At 30.4% G+C, this 20,775-nt stretch overlaps 3 protein-coding genes across 3 annotated transcripts; 2 read left to right on the forward strand and 1 right to left on the reverse strand.

The window, feature by feature from the left end:
- The first annotated feature begins 712 nt into the window (after positions 1 to 712).
- Positions 713 to 3,253, forward strand: LOC107939957 (rho-N domain-containing protein 1, chloroplastic). Its single transcript, XM_016873355.2, has 2 exons — positions 713 to 875; positions 1,909 to 3,253. The coding sequence occupies exons 1-2, from the start codon at positions 836 to 838 to the stop codon at positions 3,012 to 3,014; spliced, it is 1,146 nt and encodes a 381-aa protein (XP_016728844.1). The 5' UTR covers positions 713 to 835; the 3' UTR covers positions 3,015 to 3,253.
- Positions 3,254 to 8,239: 4,986 nt separating this feature from the next.
- LOC107927426 (protein G1-like6) lies at positions 8,240 to 9,193 on the forward strand. The gene has a single exon (XM_016858472.2). It carries the CDS (start codon positions 8,400 to 8,402, stop codon positions 8,955 to 8,957), a length of 558 nt encoding a protein of 185 aa, XP_016713961.2. The 5' UTR covers positions 8,240 to 8,399; the 3' UTR covers positions 8,958 to 9,193.
- A 1,769-nt stretch (positions 9,194 to 10,962) lies between these two features.
- LOC107927350 (NAC domain-containing protein 21/22-like) lies at positions 10,963 to 14,255 on the reverse strand. Its single transcript, NM_001327274.1, is given in 3 exon segments — positions 10,963 to 11,409; positions 12,218 to 12,483; positions 14,035 to 14,255. Coding segments are annotated over 3 exon segments (807 nt in total). The 5' UTR covers positions 14,204 to 14,255; the 3' UTR covers positions 10,963 to 11,037.
- Positions 14,256 to 20,775: the final 6,520 nt, after the last annotated feature.

Here is a 20,775-nt window from a genome sequence, read left to right on the forward strand (position 1 = left end):
TTAATTTTTTTTATTTAATAACTTAGCACCTAATCCGAAACAGCATTCAATTAAACCCTTAATAAAAAATAGGATAAATTACATTCAATGTCACTAAAATATTAGTAAGTTTACGTTTTGATCACTCAACTTCAAAAAGTTACAAAATAGTTATTGAACTATTCAAATACTTTCATTTAAGTCACTAGACTATTAAAACTATTGTTGTAGTATAGCCTTCTTGTTCCCACCATCTACAAAATCGAAAGCTTTCCTTCCACTTCTCTTCTACAATTCCAGATCTTTTTCATGAAACAGTTTTGAACATCATGAATCTACAAACTAAAATCTAAACAGTTTTCTTCTCTGATCTCTAACACTGACCATCAGATCAATTTGGATCTAAAGTATGCCATTATACTCATTGATGGGTATTGATCTACCGTATTGAACTTCGAATCATAATTGGAGCTCGCTAACTGAACTTTAAAAAAGAAAAAAAACTTAACAATCTAATGATTTAAATAAAAACTTTCGAATATTTCAATAATTTACCATTTTAAAACTTTTTAAAATTGAGTAACCAAATCATAAACTTACTAATAGTTTTTTTACCTTGGTTGTAGTGAAATGCAAAAAAGGATAATGAATTGGGCCGTTTTGGTATTTTCTTATGAGGCCCGGCAGCCTCTTAAACCCTTGATCCACAATTACCCATAAACAAAATGACAAATTGCCGAATGAGTCCCTTATCAATGTCTCTCCGCTTATATATCATTTTATCAAACAAAAAAACAGGAAACCCTGCGAAAAAGAATGCAAAACCGCCACAACGCTTTGTTTTGAAGCTTCACTCATGTCGCATGCACTTCATCTCGTCCCCAATAACATTCCTGGTAAAAATTCTCTCCTCCTTCTGTATTTATTTCTTTTGGGGTGTGTGGTTTTGATTTTTGTTTGGTTACTAAGAAAATGAAATGAAATTGAAGGAAATGTTTGTTCTACTCGAGGTTGAGGGCTATAATGATTGTTTTTATGAACACCCCATTTTTTGTTAACGGGTGTTTTTCATTTTGAATTTATTCTAATTGGTACCTTTTTTTTATTCAATAGTCTTATCCTTAGATTATTTTGACTGTTCGTTCTGGATTCTATGAATTGGTTTGATGTTAGTCCAGGATGATATGTTAAATTTTTTTAGATCTGTATTTTTGTGGTTTGGGAAGTTGCTTAATTTTTTTGTTATTTTCTAATTGCACTTTGGAAAGAGAAACAATATTGAATTTATGCTTTTGATTTTGAGTAAGATTGCATTTTTCCCCTTTACTAAAAAAGAGAGAGGGTAAATTAGCCCTTTACTTGGATCAAAGAGCAAATGGCCCTTTGTGTTAAACATTTAATCCATTTCGACGGTTAAAAACTGATATGGCTGATGAAATAATCAGTCAATTACATGTGGCGTGACACATAAAGACCACTTTTTAATAGAATTTTTAATAAGTATCAGTTTGCTCTTTGATCTCACATACAGAGACTAATTTGCTTTTTATAGTAGAGGGGGCAAAATGCAATCCGGTTCCTAATATAAGGGCCTCTATGGTACTTTTACATGTTGAAGAAGGGTAAACTAAGTTGATTAAACTTGGCTTGGGTGAATGTCAAATATGAGTATATGTTCTACACACGAGCATGCTTTGGTTGATTTGAAAGTTCATTTTCATCTTTTCCTGTTTAAATTGTTTGCAACTTTGTGGGTTTTACCCAAGGTAGTTCATGGTTCAGATTGTTGGTTTGTGATTCATATTTTGTTGTTTTTAGTTATTTGGATTTTTGGAATGTGATTTATGGGTAAAGAATTTGACCCGAAGATAATATTGCTTCTTTAGTTATTTTCTTAACTCTGGCTCACTCAGTACTGAACTGTTGTAGGTTATGGACCGACAGACTGCCGATATCTCTCCTACTCAGGCATTTCCGGAAGAGCAGTGACTCTATCTCCTTGCTCTTCACATAGTGACCACAAAATTTGTGCACAGGTGAATGTTAGATCTTTGAAATGTAGTTCGAGGGGAATAATATCTTTTGTATGCAGAGCAGGTCCTGGTGGCCATAGGAGAAACCCTGACTTCTCGAGGCAAAGACCTGGATATCGAGGGAAGAATAGACAAAATGAAGACAGGGAGAACTTCGAAAATCTAGATGAATCCGAAATGATATCTTCAAAAAATGGGCCGTTGCTTTCCCTTTCTGGTTCCACAAAATTTCAAGCCACTGCTGCCCCAGGTCCAAGAGAGAAGGAGATTGTGGAGCTTTTTAGGAAAGTCCAAGCTAAACTTCGAGAAAGAACTGCTGCTAAAGAAGATACAAAAACCGAAGCCTCACAAGGAAAGGGCAAAGAGAGCGAAACAGTTGATTCTCTCCTTAAGTTATTGAGGAAACACTCGGTCGAACAAGGTAAGAAAAAGAACAGCAATGGCAGCAGCAGAGACTTGAATTTAGATACTCCCGAAGTGAATGGCTCTTCAAATGAAGATAAAAGCTTTAGTTTTTTTGGTTCAAATGATAGAGTGAGGAGTGAGACGAAAGAATCCTATGCCCCTAGTTTAAGCAGACCAGCATCAAATTTCCGAAAGAAATCACCTGTTCCACAAATGAAATATCAGACACTTTATTCTGATGAGGAGATGGTAAATTCCGTGACACATGTCAATTCTGATAGGAAGAGAAATTTGAGTTTGGCCAAGTCACATCCTGCTGTCAATGATGTGCCTGAATTAGAGGAAGAACTAGAGTTTGAATCCGATCCCGAGCTTGAATCCGAGTCAATCTATCAAGAATCTGACATGTTGGATGAGTTGTCAGAGGATGAATCTTCTGATGTTGATGAGGAGGACAGAGAACAGCATATTGAGCATGAGGATTTGAGTGCTTTGAAACTACCAGAACTCAGAGCGCTTGCAAAATCTCGCGGGTTAAAGGGATTTTCCAAAATGAAAAAGAGTGATTTGGTGGCAATACTTAGTAGCTCGAGCTAGTTAGTAATGAAGCCGAAAAACTAAAGATCACTTGCATTTTGATGGTTGTGATATGTGAGATTCTCATTTTGTTTTTTCATGGTACTTATTTTGTGTTTATTATTAAATGTATAACTAACCTGCCGAAAAATCCTTCCAAGAGGCGGGAAGCTATGGATGTTTCGATATGGTTTTGTCAGGTTACCCTTTTTACAGTTTTCCGCAAATCATTTGAGGAATCAATCTTCTTTTATTCTGTACTTAACATGCTTCACCAGTCAGGTGTCATTAGATTTTGTTCTGTCTCATTATGTAGTTGAATTCTATTTTTCCCTCGGTTTCTTTCCTTAACGTTTTACCTGCAATCGAATTTAGCATATAGTAAAATGTATAAGGAAGGTGCTGGCTATTTGCAAGAATGGGCCAATCCACTCCATGTCACATTGTCTCAGCCTAACCCACTGAGAGCAAAGGAAAAGGTAGGCAGCTTAGTGTTTTTTTTCCTATTCTTCTGTTAAAGTGCTCCTTTCCTTGCATTGTCTGCTCCTGTATCTGGGATATCAATGCGATAAGTGAATTTCGTGTCATACTTAACCAGTTAAGTTGAATTGTGATTGTATTGCTTATATTTTGTGTGATGAAATCTATGGAGGGGGTTCTATGACTTGCCCAACTATTTATAGGGACATCAAAAAGGCATAAGGTTTTCTTGCAAAGCTCAGTAAACCTTAAAAGTTGTGTTTGCTTTTTACTTGCAGGTTTGATTACTGTTTAATCTAAAGAAAATCTTCTTGTTGCACATAAGAAAGTACATGGTACATATATATGTATATGTGTGTGTATATATTCACTGTTGCAGACACTACATCGGGCAAGACATGAAAACTGATAAATGGGTCCTTTTTGAGTTCTGTTTCATGCAGTCTTTTAGTTCTCCAGCGATATGCATTAGCATTATGATATTTATAATTTGCTACTTGTTGATACAAGTTTTGGGTTGACAGATTGGAGAATATTCACCCCTGAAGGGTAGATAGCTGTAAAGCCGAGGGGTTTCGGAAGTATGGTGAAAAAGTGGAGGGGGTTGTAACTTCTACAAGAAGATGAGGACTCTCTCCAATTTTTTGCACCTCCCACGGGAGAATCCCCATTTTTGGGATCTCATAAACACCATGGAGAACTCGTCTTTTTGGAGAAGCTACAAGCCCCCCTTTTTCACCATACTTCCAAAGACCACTCGGCCTTATGGCTCTCTGCCCTTCCGAGGTGAACCATCTCCAAACTCTCAACCCAAAACTTGTATCAGCACTACTATAATTTTCTTTAATTTGCTTCATATGTTTCCTTAAAAGCTTCGCTTATTAAATGTAGGTTTTCATTTTGTTTTCTTCATTTAGGGTGAGTTTAGATGGACGATTGGGTGCGGTGCGGTACGTTTAGTTTACTTTTTGTCTCACGCTAGTATTGCTACAGTATCTAATCTCATTGCCACTGCTGTTTTTACACTAACCGCAGGTAAACACACCGCTCATCCAAACTCACCATTAGTTTAACTAGTAACGGGTAGGTTCTATAGTTTGTGTAGATATGTGGGTAAAAGGTCCTTGTATCAAATTGCATTTTGTCTCTCTACTCAAAAAATGGGTAAATTAGCCTCTGTAAGTTAAATCAAACTAATTTTTTGTATTAAAAATTTCATCCAATTTTACTATCAAAAGTTATATTTGTAACTCTCTAGTTATTTTGTTGGCCATATCAATTTTTATTAGTAAAAATGAATAAAAATTTTAACAAAAATGATCAGTTTACTCTTTGATCTAATGGTCAAAAATTAATTTAATCGTTTTTTGAGTAAAATAGATAAAATGGAATGCGACTCTTAGTACAACTCTTCTACAAAATCTCTTGTAATCTGCTATAGGAACTTGGTAAAGGATATTTTATCTCAAATGTTCCCATTTTCTGTGCTTTTTTTTCTTAAATCGGTGGTTCCAAAAGCATTGAGTGCCATTCATGGCACAAACCAAAAACAAAGCCGAAGCCAATATCAATGGCTAAGGACCTGCCTAAGGTTATCCCTTAAAGCCACACAACTTATTTCCTCTTTACATTTCCCACTGGTTCATAAACCCAAGGTAATTGCATGAACCCAAATCATATAAATAGCTTGCATTTGAGTCCGTGATGTAATGAAATCTTGATTAACAAAGTTCTGGATTTGATCCTTCCTACCAGCTCGCAATTCGGTAGTTGGATACTACTGTCTTTTCGACCAGATTTGACCGACACATTTATATATGAATTGATTCCCAAATTATCTTTTGACCAGGTATTCTTTTTTCATGTGAGGTGGTAGGAATTTGAGGTTAGGACAGGCACAGTGGAAGTTAGGAGTAAATTCATATTATTAAGTAGTGGATACATCTTTAGACCAAAATCATTAAATCTGGATCCAGGTCGGCCATTGGTGTACTTATTGCTACCGCAAACTGTAAACACCATGATCCGCTGCTTATGGCATTTGCACGCACGCTTAAGTTTTATGTGTATAGGGTTAACAGCACAAATGTACTTAAACTATCGTATAGATTCTAAATTGGTTTTTGAACTTAGTGAGTTATCCTTTTAGTTTAGGATAGACATATTTTGAAACAGAGAGATCAAATTATAAATATTATGCACTAGTTAGATGCATTAAAGGACAACACTGTCAAGTTGCCCCTAAAACAGGTACACTTACAAATTTATAATTTAATCCATGTATTTTTTTTAATAAGAAAAGGATTAAAAATACTAGCAAGAAATAGCGAGATTCGAGCATGCAAGCATGCTATCCATCCTTACAAGATGATTGACCAAAGAGGGGGTGTTATAACTATTTGTATATCAATCGGTACTTCTTTCATCATACCAGCCAACGAATGTGCAACGGAATTTACCTCTCTTGGGATCTGCTTGCAGACAACATTCCAATCATGACTTATTAATTCTCGAATTCTAACAATCAAATCTCTCTGGACACGCCCTCTCAATTCCCTAGTGATCCCTTTAAAAGCAAGTGCACAATCTGTTTCCACAAAGATATCTCGTCATTGGGCATCCCACGTCATTATAATCCCGTCATAAATCACCCAAAGCTCCGTTTGCTCCACACCATACGCACCAATATTTCTACCTACTCCATGAATCCAATTGCAAGATCCATCTCTCGCCACTGTTGTCGAAGTTGCCAAACCTGATACTGAATTACGAGTCCCGTCAGTGTTTTAATGGTGCTCATGGCATCTAGTTAAATTTGAACTAGCATTTAATATTAAATTGATGGTTAGAGACTTGATACGATATTAATACTTTAAATATTGAATTAAAATATTTTAAAATATAGATAACATATGAAAAACTTATTAACAAGCTCATCAATTATTTCAAAATTAAAATACGATTTTGTGTTCTTTGTTTTATGGGATCCAATTCGGTATGTTCATTAAAAAAGTCAATAAAAGTAAATATGTGGGCACCCAATATTTATGTGTTAGAATTAGAAACGTACAAGCTTTCTCAAACAGTCCTATTGATAAAATTAATGATATCCAGGTTGTATTTGGAAGAGGGAATTCAATATATTTAATATGTTTGTGTTATAAAATGTATGGTTTGGATAAAGATTTTTAAGAAAATTATTGTAAAATAGGTATAATGATAAATTTAGTTTTTAGTCATTTATATATATATTTTTTGTCAATTTGATTATTATTTTTAATTAAATAACTTTTTTAAACAGTTAAAGTTGATCCTTCACTCTTCAAAAAGAGTCAATTTGTTATTTTTCTAATAGAAATATTGATTGAAGTGTTACTTTTTTAAACATGGAATCTCAAATTGTAACCCATATGTACTTTATGCTATTTTTTTGAATTTAATTTTTTATATTTTTTTAAATTATTTATTCACGTGGCATATAAGTTAAATAGTGCTATGTCAGCATTAAGTGCTTGTGGACTACTACGCGGATTGTCACATCAATATAATTAAAAGAGTAATATTTTAATCAGTATTTCTATTAAAAAATCGATTTGACTCTTTTTTAAAAGCAAAATTTAACTTAAAAAAATCATGGTCAATTTGAAAAAAAAAATGTAAATGTTGAAGATGAAGTTTATCATTATGTCTATAAAATATTAAAATCAAATAAAATTGATATCTTGTAAAGTTTTTATTTGTATGAGTTCAAATTTGCTCATAAAAAAATCAATAATTTCACGTCGTCCCATTTAAACACAAATGAATTCAAATCCAAAATATCTAAACTTAAATCAATTCTAATATAAAATAACTCAAAAAAATTTAAAATATTCGAAATTTATAATTGAAATAATCCAACCCTAACTTAAGAAATTTAAAGTTCAAATTACTCCATAAAAAATTATTCTATCAAAAATCAATCCCCATATACTCTATTTGTGTTATTTACAAGAACAAGGCAATGGAACACGTGCATGGCACACGCTATTACAAATCAAAGAAATTTACTCCCCAGCACGCTAAATTTTAGACAAAGATACTATTCACTGACAAAATGGCAGGCAAAACTACAGTTCCAATATTTGTCGTCTTTACTTAATTCACCCCACCAAAAAAGTTTGAAAAATCCAAAATTGATTATGGTTATGTAAATTTTATTTTTATTTAATTTATAATTAATGTTACTTTTATTATATAAAAATATTTTATATCTAAAATAGTATAAAATATTTTTTAAAAACTCTATAAATGTTATTAATTAGTTTCTTTAATTAAAAATTATTATTCTTTTAAAAAAAATTCACCAAGCAGGCTTTAGAAAATTTTCAAATAATGTCTCCATGCTATAAAACAAAGTCATATTGCCAAAATGGAATTCAAAATCTCAAAATTAATTAATATAAAAATTGAAAATTTAACTAATTCAATTTATCATAAATAATTCAAAATTTTAAAATACTCCATCAAATCAAATTAATTCATTTCTTTTTTAGGATATATATAATATATTTTATATAACCCAAATATTATTTTTGTTTGTGTTATTATACATGAAAATTATTCATTTCGGGAATTTATAGTTGTTTTAAGACGATGTGTATTATCATTACACTAAACACTTATTAAATTATAAGATTTTCAAGATCGAACCAATTAGATTAATAATAAAAAAAGTATATTAAAAATTTGTTGAATCGATGTAAAAATTTTCTCCCAACCAGTATTTCAGTCTATTTATAATCCAGTTCGTCGATCAGTCTGTTTCTGATTATGTCTATATAACTTTGAATCACTTAAAGAAGTGCTCTTATCAATCTTTCTTATTTCCCGTTTTAGTTAATAAAGAAAAGAAAAATCCGACAACAGGTTTCATTGTAGACGACAATGGATTCAATTCAAGAAATGGATAATAGCTCCATTTCCCAAGACGGTGTAGCTTCACATGCACCATCATCGTCGTCTTCAACCGCGAGTCGCTACGAGAACCAAAAGCGCCGTGACTGGAACACATTCATGCAGTATCTAAAGAACCACAGGCCCCCACTGGCACTCTCTTGGTGCAGTGGAGCTCATGTCTTGGAGTTCCTTAGATACCTCGACCGGTTCGGCAAAACCAAAGTCCACACTCCGATATGTCCTTTCTATGGCTACCCGAACCCACCGGCTCCTTGTCCATGCCCGTTCCGTCAAGCCTGGGGTAGCCTCGATGCTCTCATCGGCCGACTCCGAGCTGCTTTTGAAGAAAATGGAGGAAAACCTGAGGCGAACCCGTTTGGGACACGAGCTGTGAGGCTTTATCTTCGTGAGGTACGTGATTTACAGTCAAAAGCAAGAGGGATTAGCTACGAGAAGAAGAAACGTAAACGACCATCATCAGCTCATCAACAAACCCCATCTCTGCCATTTCCGCCGCCGCGGCCGCCACCACCAGGTGCATGTTGAAACATGCATTGGCTAAACCCTATATTTATGTGTGCAGTTTAGTATATGAATAGCTTCAACAATGAGTAAATTGAGATCGAGTCGGATCGGATCAAATCCTAATCGGATCTTGACTCGGGTTATATATTACTTGGTTAATCTGCTTTTGATGCAAACAGTGTTAGTATCCGTAATTGACTTGCAAATAGTTTGAAGACTGAAATAGTACTTAAAAAAGGCATTTTTTTAGGTACTTTATTAGTTTTTCATATTTGCCATTTGCTTTGTTCATCATCTTTAACTTTTAATATTTTGAGAAGAATTTTAAATATGAAGAGATTAGGTTTGATGATAATTTTTTTTAAGAAGCTAAATATAATTAATTATGAATAATCTTCCGATGAATTTTAATATTCTCTTATAGAACTTTCACAACAATCGATTTGAGAGAAAATTTATAAGTTTTCAGGCTAATAAAATCGTTCCTACATAAAACTGCTATAGAATCAACACTTATATTTACCGTGCGTAGAATATACATCACATTCACAGTCCATTCCCTAGCTAACAATGCTTTAATAATTCACACCAAATTTAGCATCAGTTTCCAATGTTTTATCATTAAGCATTTTCTACAAATAATTTCTGAACGCCTCTCTCCCATATTCTAACTAGGACATGTAATCCACTTACCTTAGTGATCTTAAAACAAACCTCGTCATCATGTGCATTAAACCATCCGTACGTGTTCAGTTTGCTCCAATCCCTTAACGGTTGAGACCAACAAAAACGAGAACTTCCCAATTCACTTTGTTGACTTCTCTTTTTAATCGTCATAGTGACTGATTTAGCAAATGCTATAATTCAAGTTAAGGTGTTAATATCCCTCCACCTAAATTTTTTAAAAGTTTTTCATTTTCATGTTCGTGATTTATCGAAAACTCTTTAGGAAATCAACTGCTATAATTGGATATAGGAATATACGGATGTCATTAATCATTGTATAGATTAACTATATAATATATGTTTTATGTTTTAAATTATACAAATAGGTACCCTTTGCATGTCATTAATCATTATTACCTTTTCTTCCTCCAACTATTGGTGATACCTTATTTTAGCCCCCATTACTACTTTTAAGTTACTAATTTAGCCAAAAACTTCATGCTATATAATTTTCGGCATCTAGCATACAAGTTATTGCAATTTGCATTGTTCTCTACTAAAGTTTTCGAGTGAGATGAGCACTTTTGATCTTCAACTAATCTTTTTGAAAGGTATTAGGCCATATCCCTAGACAAACTATGATTGAGAAAAAATGTTTAGAACATTCGAAAGCTGATTTAAACCATATTATTTAATTCGTTCGGATTAAGTTATTATTATTTTAATGTAATCAATTCAATTCAATTCCGTTATTTTTTTTATATTCAATTTGGTTCTATTACTTTTTATAACTAAAATTTTGTATGATAACAACAAATTTGTTCAAAATCTTTTTGGATTTTTTTAAAAAAAGTTTATATTTAATATATTAGTATACATCATCTAAAAATTTTAAAATAAATACATTTTTCCAAAAAAATTATCTCGATAGCTCAACTCTTTGGGTGTGGATTTGGATGGGCGGTGATGTGTGGTATGGTTCGTTTAGCTTACTTTTTGTCTCATGCTACAGTATCTAATCTCACTATCATCGCTATTTTTACACTATCCGCAATTAAACGCACCATCCATCCAAACCCACTGTTAATCTTCAGACTTCAATGATAAAAAAATTCAATAATTAAATTTATGTATCCATTTGAACAATCTTATTATAGGTTTTGATCATATTTGCTCTTTCTGGTATAATACTCAGAACTATCCATATGTATTGTGCAATCATTTTTAACCTTTAAATTTAAAGAAATATATATTTAAATAAAAAAATCAGTAAAAAATTTGCTTTATATATATAAATATAATTTTTTTACAATGCCCAAAATTATATACAATAAATAAATAAACCCTAAACCAAAATACACAATCTTTCTATTTGTATATCGTCCCAAGACAAGACACCATACCCAACATCACAGGTCAACAATACAATCAGTTTTCATAGGAAACCCACATTATCATCATCCTCATTATTATCGAATTTTATGTCTTCCAAGCTGTTTTCTACCGTGTTGATGTCCCAAAAGAAATCGAATTCATCTTCAACTTTGGAGCTAATTACTTCATTGGTGTAGGGATTATTGTTGCTATTTTGCTGAAGCAAGCTCAACAAGCTTTGGCCATGGCTTGGATGGGGTTGCGGGAAAGACAAAGAGGTGGCCATTTGTTGGAGTTGATGCCCATAATGCAAGCTTGTTTGGTCTCTTAAAGAAAAGGCACGAGACGATGATGTCTCCAACATCGTCGTTGGGTTGTTGTTGATGTTGTCTCCCTTGTTTTTGTGAAAAACCCTACATAAAACCCAATCTTCCTGTCATAAAGCACAACGAATGAAGAATTAGACAAAACTCAAATATAATATATGGCATACGTATATGATAGGATAAGAGATTCGTGTATCGCAATTGCATATGGTGGAGACTCAAATTTAAGTGTTGAAGGATTCAAGGCTTCTGCCTTAACCAACAATGCCAATACATATGTATATATAAATGAGTCGTAAATTTCTGTTGAGTTGTATATTGAGACACAAATTGGAAATTTTCTCTTTTGGCACTCACAGGTTTTTCAAAGTTTTACTACTCTGAGGTCTGTTTCTATATGTTCGAATGCACAATTTCCTATATAGAGGAGTGCTTTTTTTGGAATGATTATCCATTTGATCTAATGCCTTTTTATGTCACGACTTAGCCTAATTCATCAAATCGTGTCTTGAATGCATAATTCAAAAAATTACAAGCTCCTCAAGCTTTTTGTCACTCTTAATGGATTAATTGGTATTCATTCTGCAGAGTACTTTCCTTTATATATGAGAATGTGAGTTTGAATCTATGGAAACACTTAAAAAAGATATTAAAACGATGAACTTGTGAGTATTGAAAGGAAATAATTTCGGTTTGTAATTGACAACAAGACTGATAGGTTATACACAATATATCAAACCGAAACAATCAAAATCCAACTGGTTTATGTTGTTACCTCAAGAGATCATCAAACTTTCATAAAAATAATGAAAAAATAATTGATTCGATCAACATACTGCATACAGGGACGGATCCAAAGAGAAGCAGTTCACCCTCTAACGGTAACATTGACAAGAGCAACGAGTGAAAACTAACCTTAGGAGGCATATGCGGGGTTTCTAGACGAAACTCATGCATGATCCAACCTGTTTTGATTCCATTTGGAGCTCGGTTCTTGTGAAACACCAACGTCTTTCTCATCCCTACCACCTCTTGTGTTCTTGGGTCGATCACCGTCCGATCCTTTCCAGTTGCTTTCCAGTAACCAGATGCCGTCGCTCGATTCGTTCGGAACCCCGTCGCGTACTTCCGATCTCGGAAGCTGAAGAAATACCACTCGCTTGCGTTTAGCTTTGCCACCTCTTTCATTAAAAAAAATCAAAGTCCCATCATACACACAAAATTACATAATTTGTTGAATATTATCTTAGTACATCATGTTTAAGTAAAATTATTACTACATTTGATGATAAAAGATTAAGTCTAATTAATTATGAAAAAAAATAGGCAAACACTTACTATATTTGTAAAAATAATTTTTACGTGAAAATATGTTTTTAGTCTTTGCACTTTTACAAAATTTAAAATTTAAACTATTTTAGTACATTAGAAATTGGGGGAGGGGATGCAATTGTCACGATTTGAACCCTAAGCCTCAAATGCCAACAAGAACTCTTACTAACTCCCTTGAGTTATTGGCTAAAATCTTAGTTCGTTCATTAAAATTATCAGTAGTTTTAGGAAAAAATTATAAATTTAGCATGTTTATTTTTAGTCAATCATATGACACGAGAGTAACATAATTAAAATATCAAGTTAATTAATTTTGACGGAAAAAAATTAAGAATTTTAATGATTGAATTGAGGCTTTTAAATAAAAGTAAAACAATTTATTTTTTTTAACTTTTTAAATATATAAAGTTAATCTTAAATATTATCCTAATACAAAAAGTGTGTAACAAACAGTATAGGCATAGTAGATATATATTGTAGGGAAAAAGAAAACATTTCAACTCTATCCCTTATGACTCCAAAATAAATATTATGATCTTCTTTATCCAAACCATTAATTAAGTTTGACAATTGTGATATAAGGCCCCTATTTCACAAGGAGAAACATATGCAAATAAAAAAAAATATATATATATATATAAATAAATTTGGTCTAATTTAAATTCTCATCCCTTTATTTTATTAAAATTAAAAAATATTCCTTACACATAATTACTAAACTATTGATTTTTATATGAAATTTCAGTGACAAAACTTTATAGTAATTTCTTAGCTTTTGTAAAGTATGAGAACCGATCGATATGAAATCAAGTCTGAATTCTATAATTCCTAAATTACTTATAAACCCCTCAAATGTTTAAGATATTACTGCATTCGAAAGATATGAAACGTGTTTATTTATCGGCTGTTCTGTTTCTAACATGGAAAATTTTTTTGCGGGGTTGGAATTAAACGGTATATTTATATAATAGTAAAAATGTAATTTCATCATTGACTATATTTTTATAATTTTTAAAAAATTAAATTAAATTTTTATTATTTTTAAGGAGTTAAAATATTATTTTATTATTACTAATTTAAAATTTTATAAATTATAAAGAGGTTAAATGAAAATTTGTTCAGACGGTGGCCCCTGCCTGTCCCATTCGCTCCGCCACTGCTTAAGAGAAATATCACCTTCCTAGTTTGCTTAAATATCAACCAAATAATTAATGTGGTTTTGTTTCATGATTATATAACTTTTAATTTCAGCCAAAAAAGTAAAGCCCGAAAACCAGAAGAAGCTGAGAAGTAAGACAGTAGAACCATAGAAAAGCTATGGAAAAAATAAATAAAAGATTCTAAAGCAACCCTAAAGCATGGAAGAAGAAGAAGAAGAAGAAGAAGAGATGATGGTGTACCAGGAAGCTGCCATGGCTCACATGTATGCAAATCAATATCAACCAAAGTACCCTTCAAGATTTCTTCATTAGCAACCTTTTTGAAGAGATAATGGCAAACCAGCTCTTCATCACTTGGATAAAACCTAAACCCAGGTGGCAGTGTTGCCCCTATATCCCTTAACCCCATCTCTTTTTTCCTTTCTCTCTTTAAGCTAACAATGGCAAATATAAATGGGGTGGCAAATAAATAAATTTAAATAAAAGAAAAACAGAAAAGCTTTACTTAAACACAAGGTATTGTATGATATGATATGATAATATATGTATGTATGCATGTTGTATGATGAGAATTAAATGGCTTTGCTCAGTTAGAATTTCTTACAATATTCTATTTTTCAAATATATGGCGTCATGCTTGTGTAATTAGTTAGTTATAAATGTGAATGAAAAGCCAAAGTTACAAGAAACCTAAGCTAAGCTATATACTTTATTTGTGAACAATATTTTATGGACAAGATCCAAATTATTTATTAATACAATCATTCCAAAACACCCTTTTTACCTCTCTTTTATATTTAGATGAACTTTTTTTTTAATGTAAGATAATAAAGAAAGAAAGAAAATCTTGGGAATTGTTACTATAATATATTTCGGATAAAATCACTACACAAACTTGAAATTTGATTATTATATTTTATGGGGTGATATTTTGAAATAATAATAAAAATGGCGTTATAAACCTAAATATAACAATTGGACCAGAGTTCTAAAATCTGAAAAGTAGAAAGATTAAACTCTTAAAATTAAAAGTCAAGTTTCAATATATATGAAAAGTGGTTTAAAAAATAAAATTATAAAACTAAAATATTAGTGTATAAAAAACGAGCTCAGTTAAAATAAGGAAAATCCAAGGATGTAGGAAAGGTTTTTTGTTAAAATATTGGTAAAACTATAGTTTTGGTCCCAAAAGGATTTAAAATTCATTAATCTTGATTCTTTTAACATAAAATTCTTGAATTTGCTCAAATATTTCATAAAACCAATTCTAACCAAGGTTCCATGGTCCTTATAATTTTTATTTTTAATTGCAATTCTATACTCTATGTGGTCAGTGGTTTATAAGATTCATTTAACATTTTGGACTTCTATGTGAATTATATTACAACTTGTGGGGGGAAAAAACAAAAACAAAAAAGCGGAAAAGAGAAAGAACTTTGAAGATAAATTATTTTATTGAAAAGAAAATAAAAGTAGAATTAGAAATAGAATATTTAATATTCAGCCCTACTTTAATTAGTTAGTTATTATTATTATTATTATTATTAAGACGATACCAAAGTAAATACAAATTAGGAATGGAATATTCAATATTCCATATAAACTAAAAAAATACGAATTTTTAAAAAATCAAAACTAAATATAAAATAAATTAAAATAACATTAAAAATTTGTAGCCCGCCACCGACCTATCAGGAATTCTTTTTAGTATAAGGTATAGATAATAATGAATGAAAATATAATTATAAAATATATGCCAATAAAATCCAAGTGTCATGCCATGATTATTATCATCATTATATATATTTTTTATAATGGTTGACAATGATTATCATCATTTTCGCATAAATTATTGACGTGACGTGTTAAATAACATATTATATCATTAAAAATTACACCTATTTTCAAATATTTTTTAAAGAATATGAATAAACTGAAGATAAAAAAGATCATAATTAATTAGACTATATCTCGCGGACTAGGGTAAATGGCGAGCACACATATCCTAAAAAAATGGGCAAGGAATCAAAATAACAAAACTTATATTTAATCATGTACTTTTTTAACATAATGTTTGGAATAATAATTTTATGGTCTGACATTTCCATCAAAGGGTTCAAAAGATCTGACCCATGAGATTGATCGGAGCAATAATAGAGACAAATAATTGGAAGTAGATGAATTTATAATTAAACATGGATTAAAGTGATATTTAAAATTAATAAACGTTTAAAAGGAAAATCATATAAAATTAATTAAACAATTTTTTAAATAGTCTATAAATATCAATTATTGAACCCTAATTATAATTATTATTATAATAAATGTCAGTAATTGATAATCAGAGAGAGAGAGTCCAAAGTGAATCAAATTTTGATAAGATAAGAAAAATTTTGGATGGATTCAAACCAAAAACCAGTGGGCCATATCCTGATGGCTTGTCTTTGATCTGGGTCCACTAATGATGTACTTATCATCAATATTATTAAGGGTAAATTCCACCTAAGGTTATTAAACTATTACTAAGTTTATGTTTTGGTCATTCAACTTCAAAAAGTTATAAAATTGTCATTGAACTTTTCGGAAGTTTTCATTTAAGTCACTAGGCAATTAAGTTTTTTTTAAGTCCTACCAACGAGCTTCGAGCGATGACCGGTACAATGGATCAGTATTCATCGATGAGTAAAAAAACATACTTTAAATCTCTAAGTTGATCTGACGGTCAGTATTGGAAATCAAAGAAGAAAGTTGTTTGGATTTTGGTTTGTAAAATTGTGATGTCCAAAGTTGTTTCATGAAAAGAAATTGAACTGTAGAAGGGAAGGAGAATTATAGCTTTTGATTAGTGCAGGCGATACGAACAAAGAAAGCCACACAACAACGATTTTAACAACACAGTGATTTAAATGAAAACTTTCGAACAGTTCAATAATCATTTTGTAACTTTTTGAAGTGAAGTGATCAAAACGTAAACTTTTTAATAATTTAGTGACCTGGGTGTTTTATTAATAAGGGGTAAATATACTATTTGGTGTTTGTGTTCGGTTTTAATGTTTAAATTGGTATTTATGTTTTCTTTTGTTCAAATTGATTACTTTCATCACACATTTTTATCCATTTTTTGCAATTCTATTAATGTTAAATGATTGGACCAATCAGGTTTAGACACATGGCACACATGCCACATCATTAGTTGATTACCTATCACGTGCAACAATATGATTGGTCCATGTCATCCAATTTTGACGGAGTTACAAAATGAACTAAAATGCGCAAGAGAAGCCAAGTTCGGGTACTAATTTAAACAAAAAAAAACATATGTATCTATTTGAACATTGAAGCCAAACTCATATATAAAAAAAAAAGTATATTTACCCTATTAAGAAACTACATGGTACACTATGAACGAAGAATTCAAAAATTTCACAAGCAAAATTGATGGGATAATATACCGTTGTAGAATATATAGTAAAAAATATAAATATATATGATAATTATTTGTTATATCAGTGGTAGAGTGTTTTTAACTCCACAAATGAGATTAATAAATCGCAACGTATCCTTAATTGATACTTAAAAATAAAAACAAATAAATGCCATATAAAACTTTTTAACTCTTGCTTGTAACGTTTTTGAAAAAAAAAAGCGTTATACGATTTCTGTAACAATGAAAAACTTCATAATCGAGTATAGAATATTGTCATGTATCTTATTTGTTGTCTTTTATATTTCTATAAAGAGATATGACAATATCTTGCACCCGCTTATGATTTTTTTTAATTCTATTTATACAACTAAAATGATACACTACAACATTAAAAAATCATAATTGAATATTATTATGAAAATATTTCTAGAAAATGTTTTTTTAGAATAAAAAACCTATAAAATTAAATTTATAAAATAATACTAATAATACCAATAAATCTATAAATGGTTGATCAGTTTAAAAAAAAGGACAATAATAATTAAATTAATTATTTTGAAAGAAAATAATAATTATTAAAGAAAATGAGGACAAAAGGATATTTGTCATATAGAAGATACCATCTCATGATAATAACATATGGTAATAATTAGATACATAATAGATGATGACTGGATTGGGTGTCACCAAATAATCAATACAATTTAGATTCTAATAATTATGGAACTATAATTTCATTACTGCCTTATGAATTACGATGATGTGAAATTTATTTATTTTTTATTTCTCATCAAATTAAAAGAAAAACAATAATATCCGTTTAATGAAATTAAAATTTTTACTTACAAATTAGATATCTATTTATAAGAAAATTATTATAAAAAATAATAAATAATGTCAACGAGTTACATTCAGAGGCGAAACCATAAAATTTTATGGGAGCCGGATTTTAGTTGTATTTTTTTATAAGAGTTAAAAATACTATTTTACCATATATTAATTTAAAATTTTATAATAATAAAATACCATAATTAAAATTTTTCATTTTAGGAACGGGTGGATACATGATTTGTGTTGTTTAAACTTTCTTAAACATTAAATCTCAAGTTTAAACTCGAAAAATACGTTTTTTTATAAATTAAAAATTAAAAAGAATCTGAAATTAGATCCATGTGTTGTTGAACACAATAATTAATTTGGATGATGAAGATTTTTTATGGAAAAAATCCATGAATGACTGATAAATAAACAAAGAGATAAATATTGGATTAGATTATTCTAAAAATAAAATAGAAAATTAAGATAAATAATTCAAATGATTGTGAATTCTAGGGGTTAGGGTTTATATATATTTTAAATCTGCAAGAGGGAACTTGCGTTAGGCGTGGTTTGATAGTTTGTTGTATTGTTGGACAATGAGTGACGGCTTGATCTTCCTCTTTGGAAACCTTTGATAATAATAAATACTTCAAAAATAAATAAATATTTAGAAGGTTGTTGTGTTTGGAATAATTTAACCTCGGGATAAATGCTAAAACTATATATTAACTTTGATATAATTTACATGTTTTACATTAATTTTAATTCGGTGTATTTATGTACATCAATTTTTACATTTCACTAGCCTTATTATCTATGTGACACAATTTTCTGTTAAATTATGTGTCAATTGTTGACATGACATTTTATTACGTTAAAAAATAAATAAATAAATTTAAATTATTTCCACCTGAATTAAAAAATAAATATACTTGGGAAGAGGATTTCTTATTTTCCCCAAAAAAAATATTTTTCTTTTTAATCTAGGTGGAAATAATTTATTTTTATTTATTTTTTAACCTAATAAAATATCATGTCAACATTTTACAAATAATAAATATCATTTTGCCAAAAATAAAAAATTTGCAGTAAATTTATTAGGTAAATAATAAATAACATTTTACAAATAATAAATATAATTTTGAGAGTGTTTTAATCTCTTTTATTTTATATATATAATTTATATAAAATCAATTTAAATCAAAATATAGGGACATTTAGATACAAATCATCATGATTTTCAAACTTTAATTTTACCAATTCGATTAAATTTTTATTTTTTAAATATATAAAATATATATTTATTATGCAATTATTTTTCACTCACATTGTTAGCGAACCATATTATTATTATTATTATTATTACCCTCCCATAGCCATTTCCTTTCCCTTTCAAAAGTGAGTCAATTTTACTTTTATACATTTCCATAAGTTATGGTCTTAATTATTATTTGAATTTATGGGATAATAAGCATCAAGTCATCCATATTTCCTCCAAAATTATCAATGTCCTTATAATAATTAATTACAAGGAATTATTTATTTAGTTTTTTTTTGGTAAACTACATCCAAGGTCATTATCCATTAATAAGTTTACGTTTTCATCATTCAACTTCAAAAAGTTATAAAATTAATGATCACTGGATTATTTAAAAGTTTCTATTTAGGTCTCTTTGAGTTGTTAAGCGTGTTTATATATATATATATATATGTCTAGCTAGCGAGCTCTAAATAATGATTCAACGATCGGTACAGTGGATTAGTACCCATTAACGAGCAAAAAAACATACATTAGATCCAAGTCAATTTAACAGTTAGTGTCAGAGATTCGAGAAGAAAGTTGTTTGGATATTGGTTCCTAGATTTGTGACGTTTAAAACTATTTCATGGAAAAAAAAAACTTAACTATAGAAGAAAAGAAGAAGGAGAATGAGAACTTTCAATTAGTGCAGAAAGTGCGAACAAAGAAGGCTATATAATAGCGATTTTAACATTCCGGTGATTTAATTGAAAACTTTCGAATAGTTTAGTGACTATTTTATAACTTTTTTTAGATTGAATTATTAAAATAGAAACTTATTAATAATTTAATAACTTTGGGTATAGTTTATCTTTTTTTAATGCGATGGCCCACTTTTTTTATTCTCTTCTAAATATATTAAAGCAAAGTATTGATGAGTCTCGAACCTTAGTTTATCAAGATGTTGATGAGTGAAAAGAATAGGGTAATCCGTATTAATCTTATTGATTACCCTATTCTTATTATGGTATCAAGAGCCTACGTTTGTTGATGAGTGAAAAGAATAGGGTAATCCCTATTAATCTTATTGATTACCTTATTCTTGTTATGGTATCAAGAGCCTAGGTTTCCCTTTTTATTTATTTTTTTCTTCTCCAAGCCTTTTGCTTATTATCTTTTGTTTTGCCCGGTGGCGCGGCGGTGTCAGCCTTCGAGCTGGTTATCACCCGCCTTTTTCTCCCTCCCATCAACCTTTTTTTTTCTTTATTCTTTTCATTCACTTCACATGTTCTCTCTTTTCAGTTTGTAGATATATTTTGTGGACGGTGTCTGTCGTTGCTAAAACTCTAATTTTATTTTATTTTCGTGCCCTTTTTGTCGTGTTTCTAGCTTTGTTCTCTGTTTCCCGTGCTTTGGTTGTCTGTTACTCCAAGCAATATTCTTATTTCTCAGTTTAGATGGCCAAACACCTATTGTCGATGGTTGGCCGTCATCC

This window comes from Gossypium hirsutum, chromosome D08 (assembly GCF_007990345.1).
Source record: "Gossypium hirsutum isolate 1008001.06 chromosome D08, Gossypium_hirsutum_v2.1, whole genome shotgun sequence".
NCBI lineage: Eukaryota > Viridiplantae > Streptophyta > Magnoliopsida > Malvales > Malvaceae > Gossypium > Gossypium hirsutum.

What these genes read in the sequence shown, in the direction of transcription:
- LOC107939957 (XM_016873355.2), top strand. Translation starts at nt 836, where the DNA reads ATGTCGCATGCACTTCATCTCGTCCCCAATAACATTCCTG. An exon ending in CGTCCCCAATAACATTCCTG is followed by an intron (nt 876 to 1,908) that starts GTAAAAATTCTC and finishes GAACTGTTGTAG; the next exon opens with GTTATGGACCGACAGACTGC.
- LOC107927426 (XM_016858472.2), top strand. Translation starts at nt 8,400, where the DNA reads ATGGATTCAATTCAAGAAATGGATAATAGCTCCATTTCCCAAGACGGT.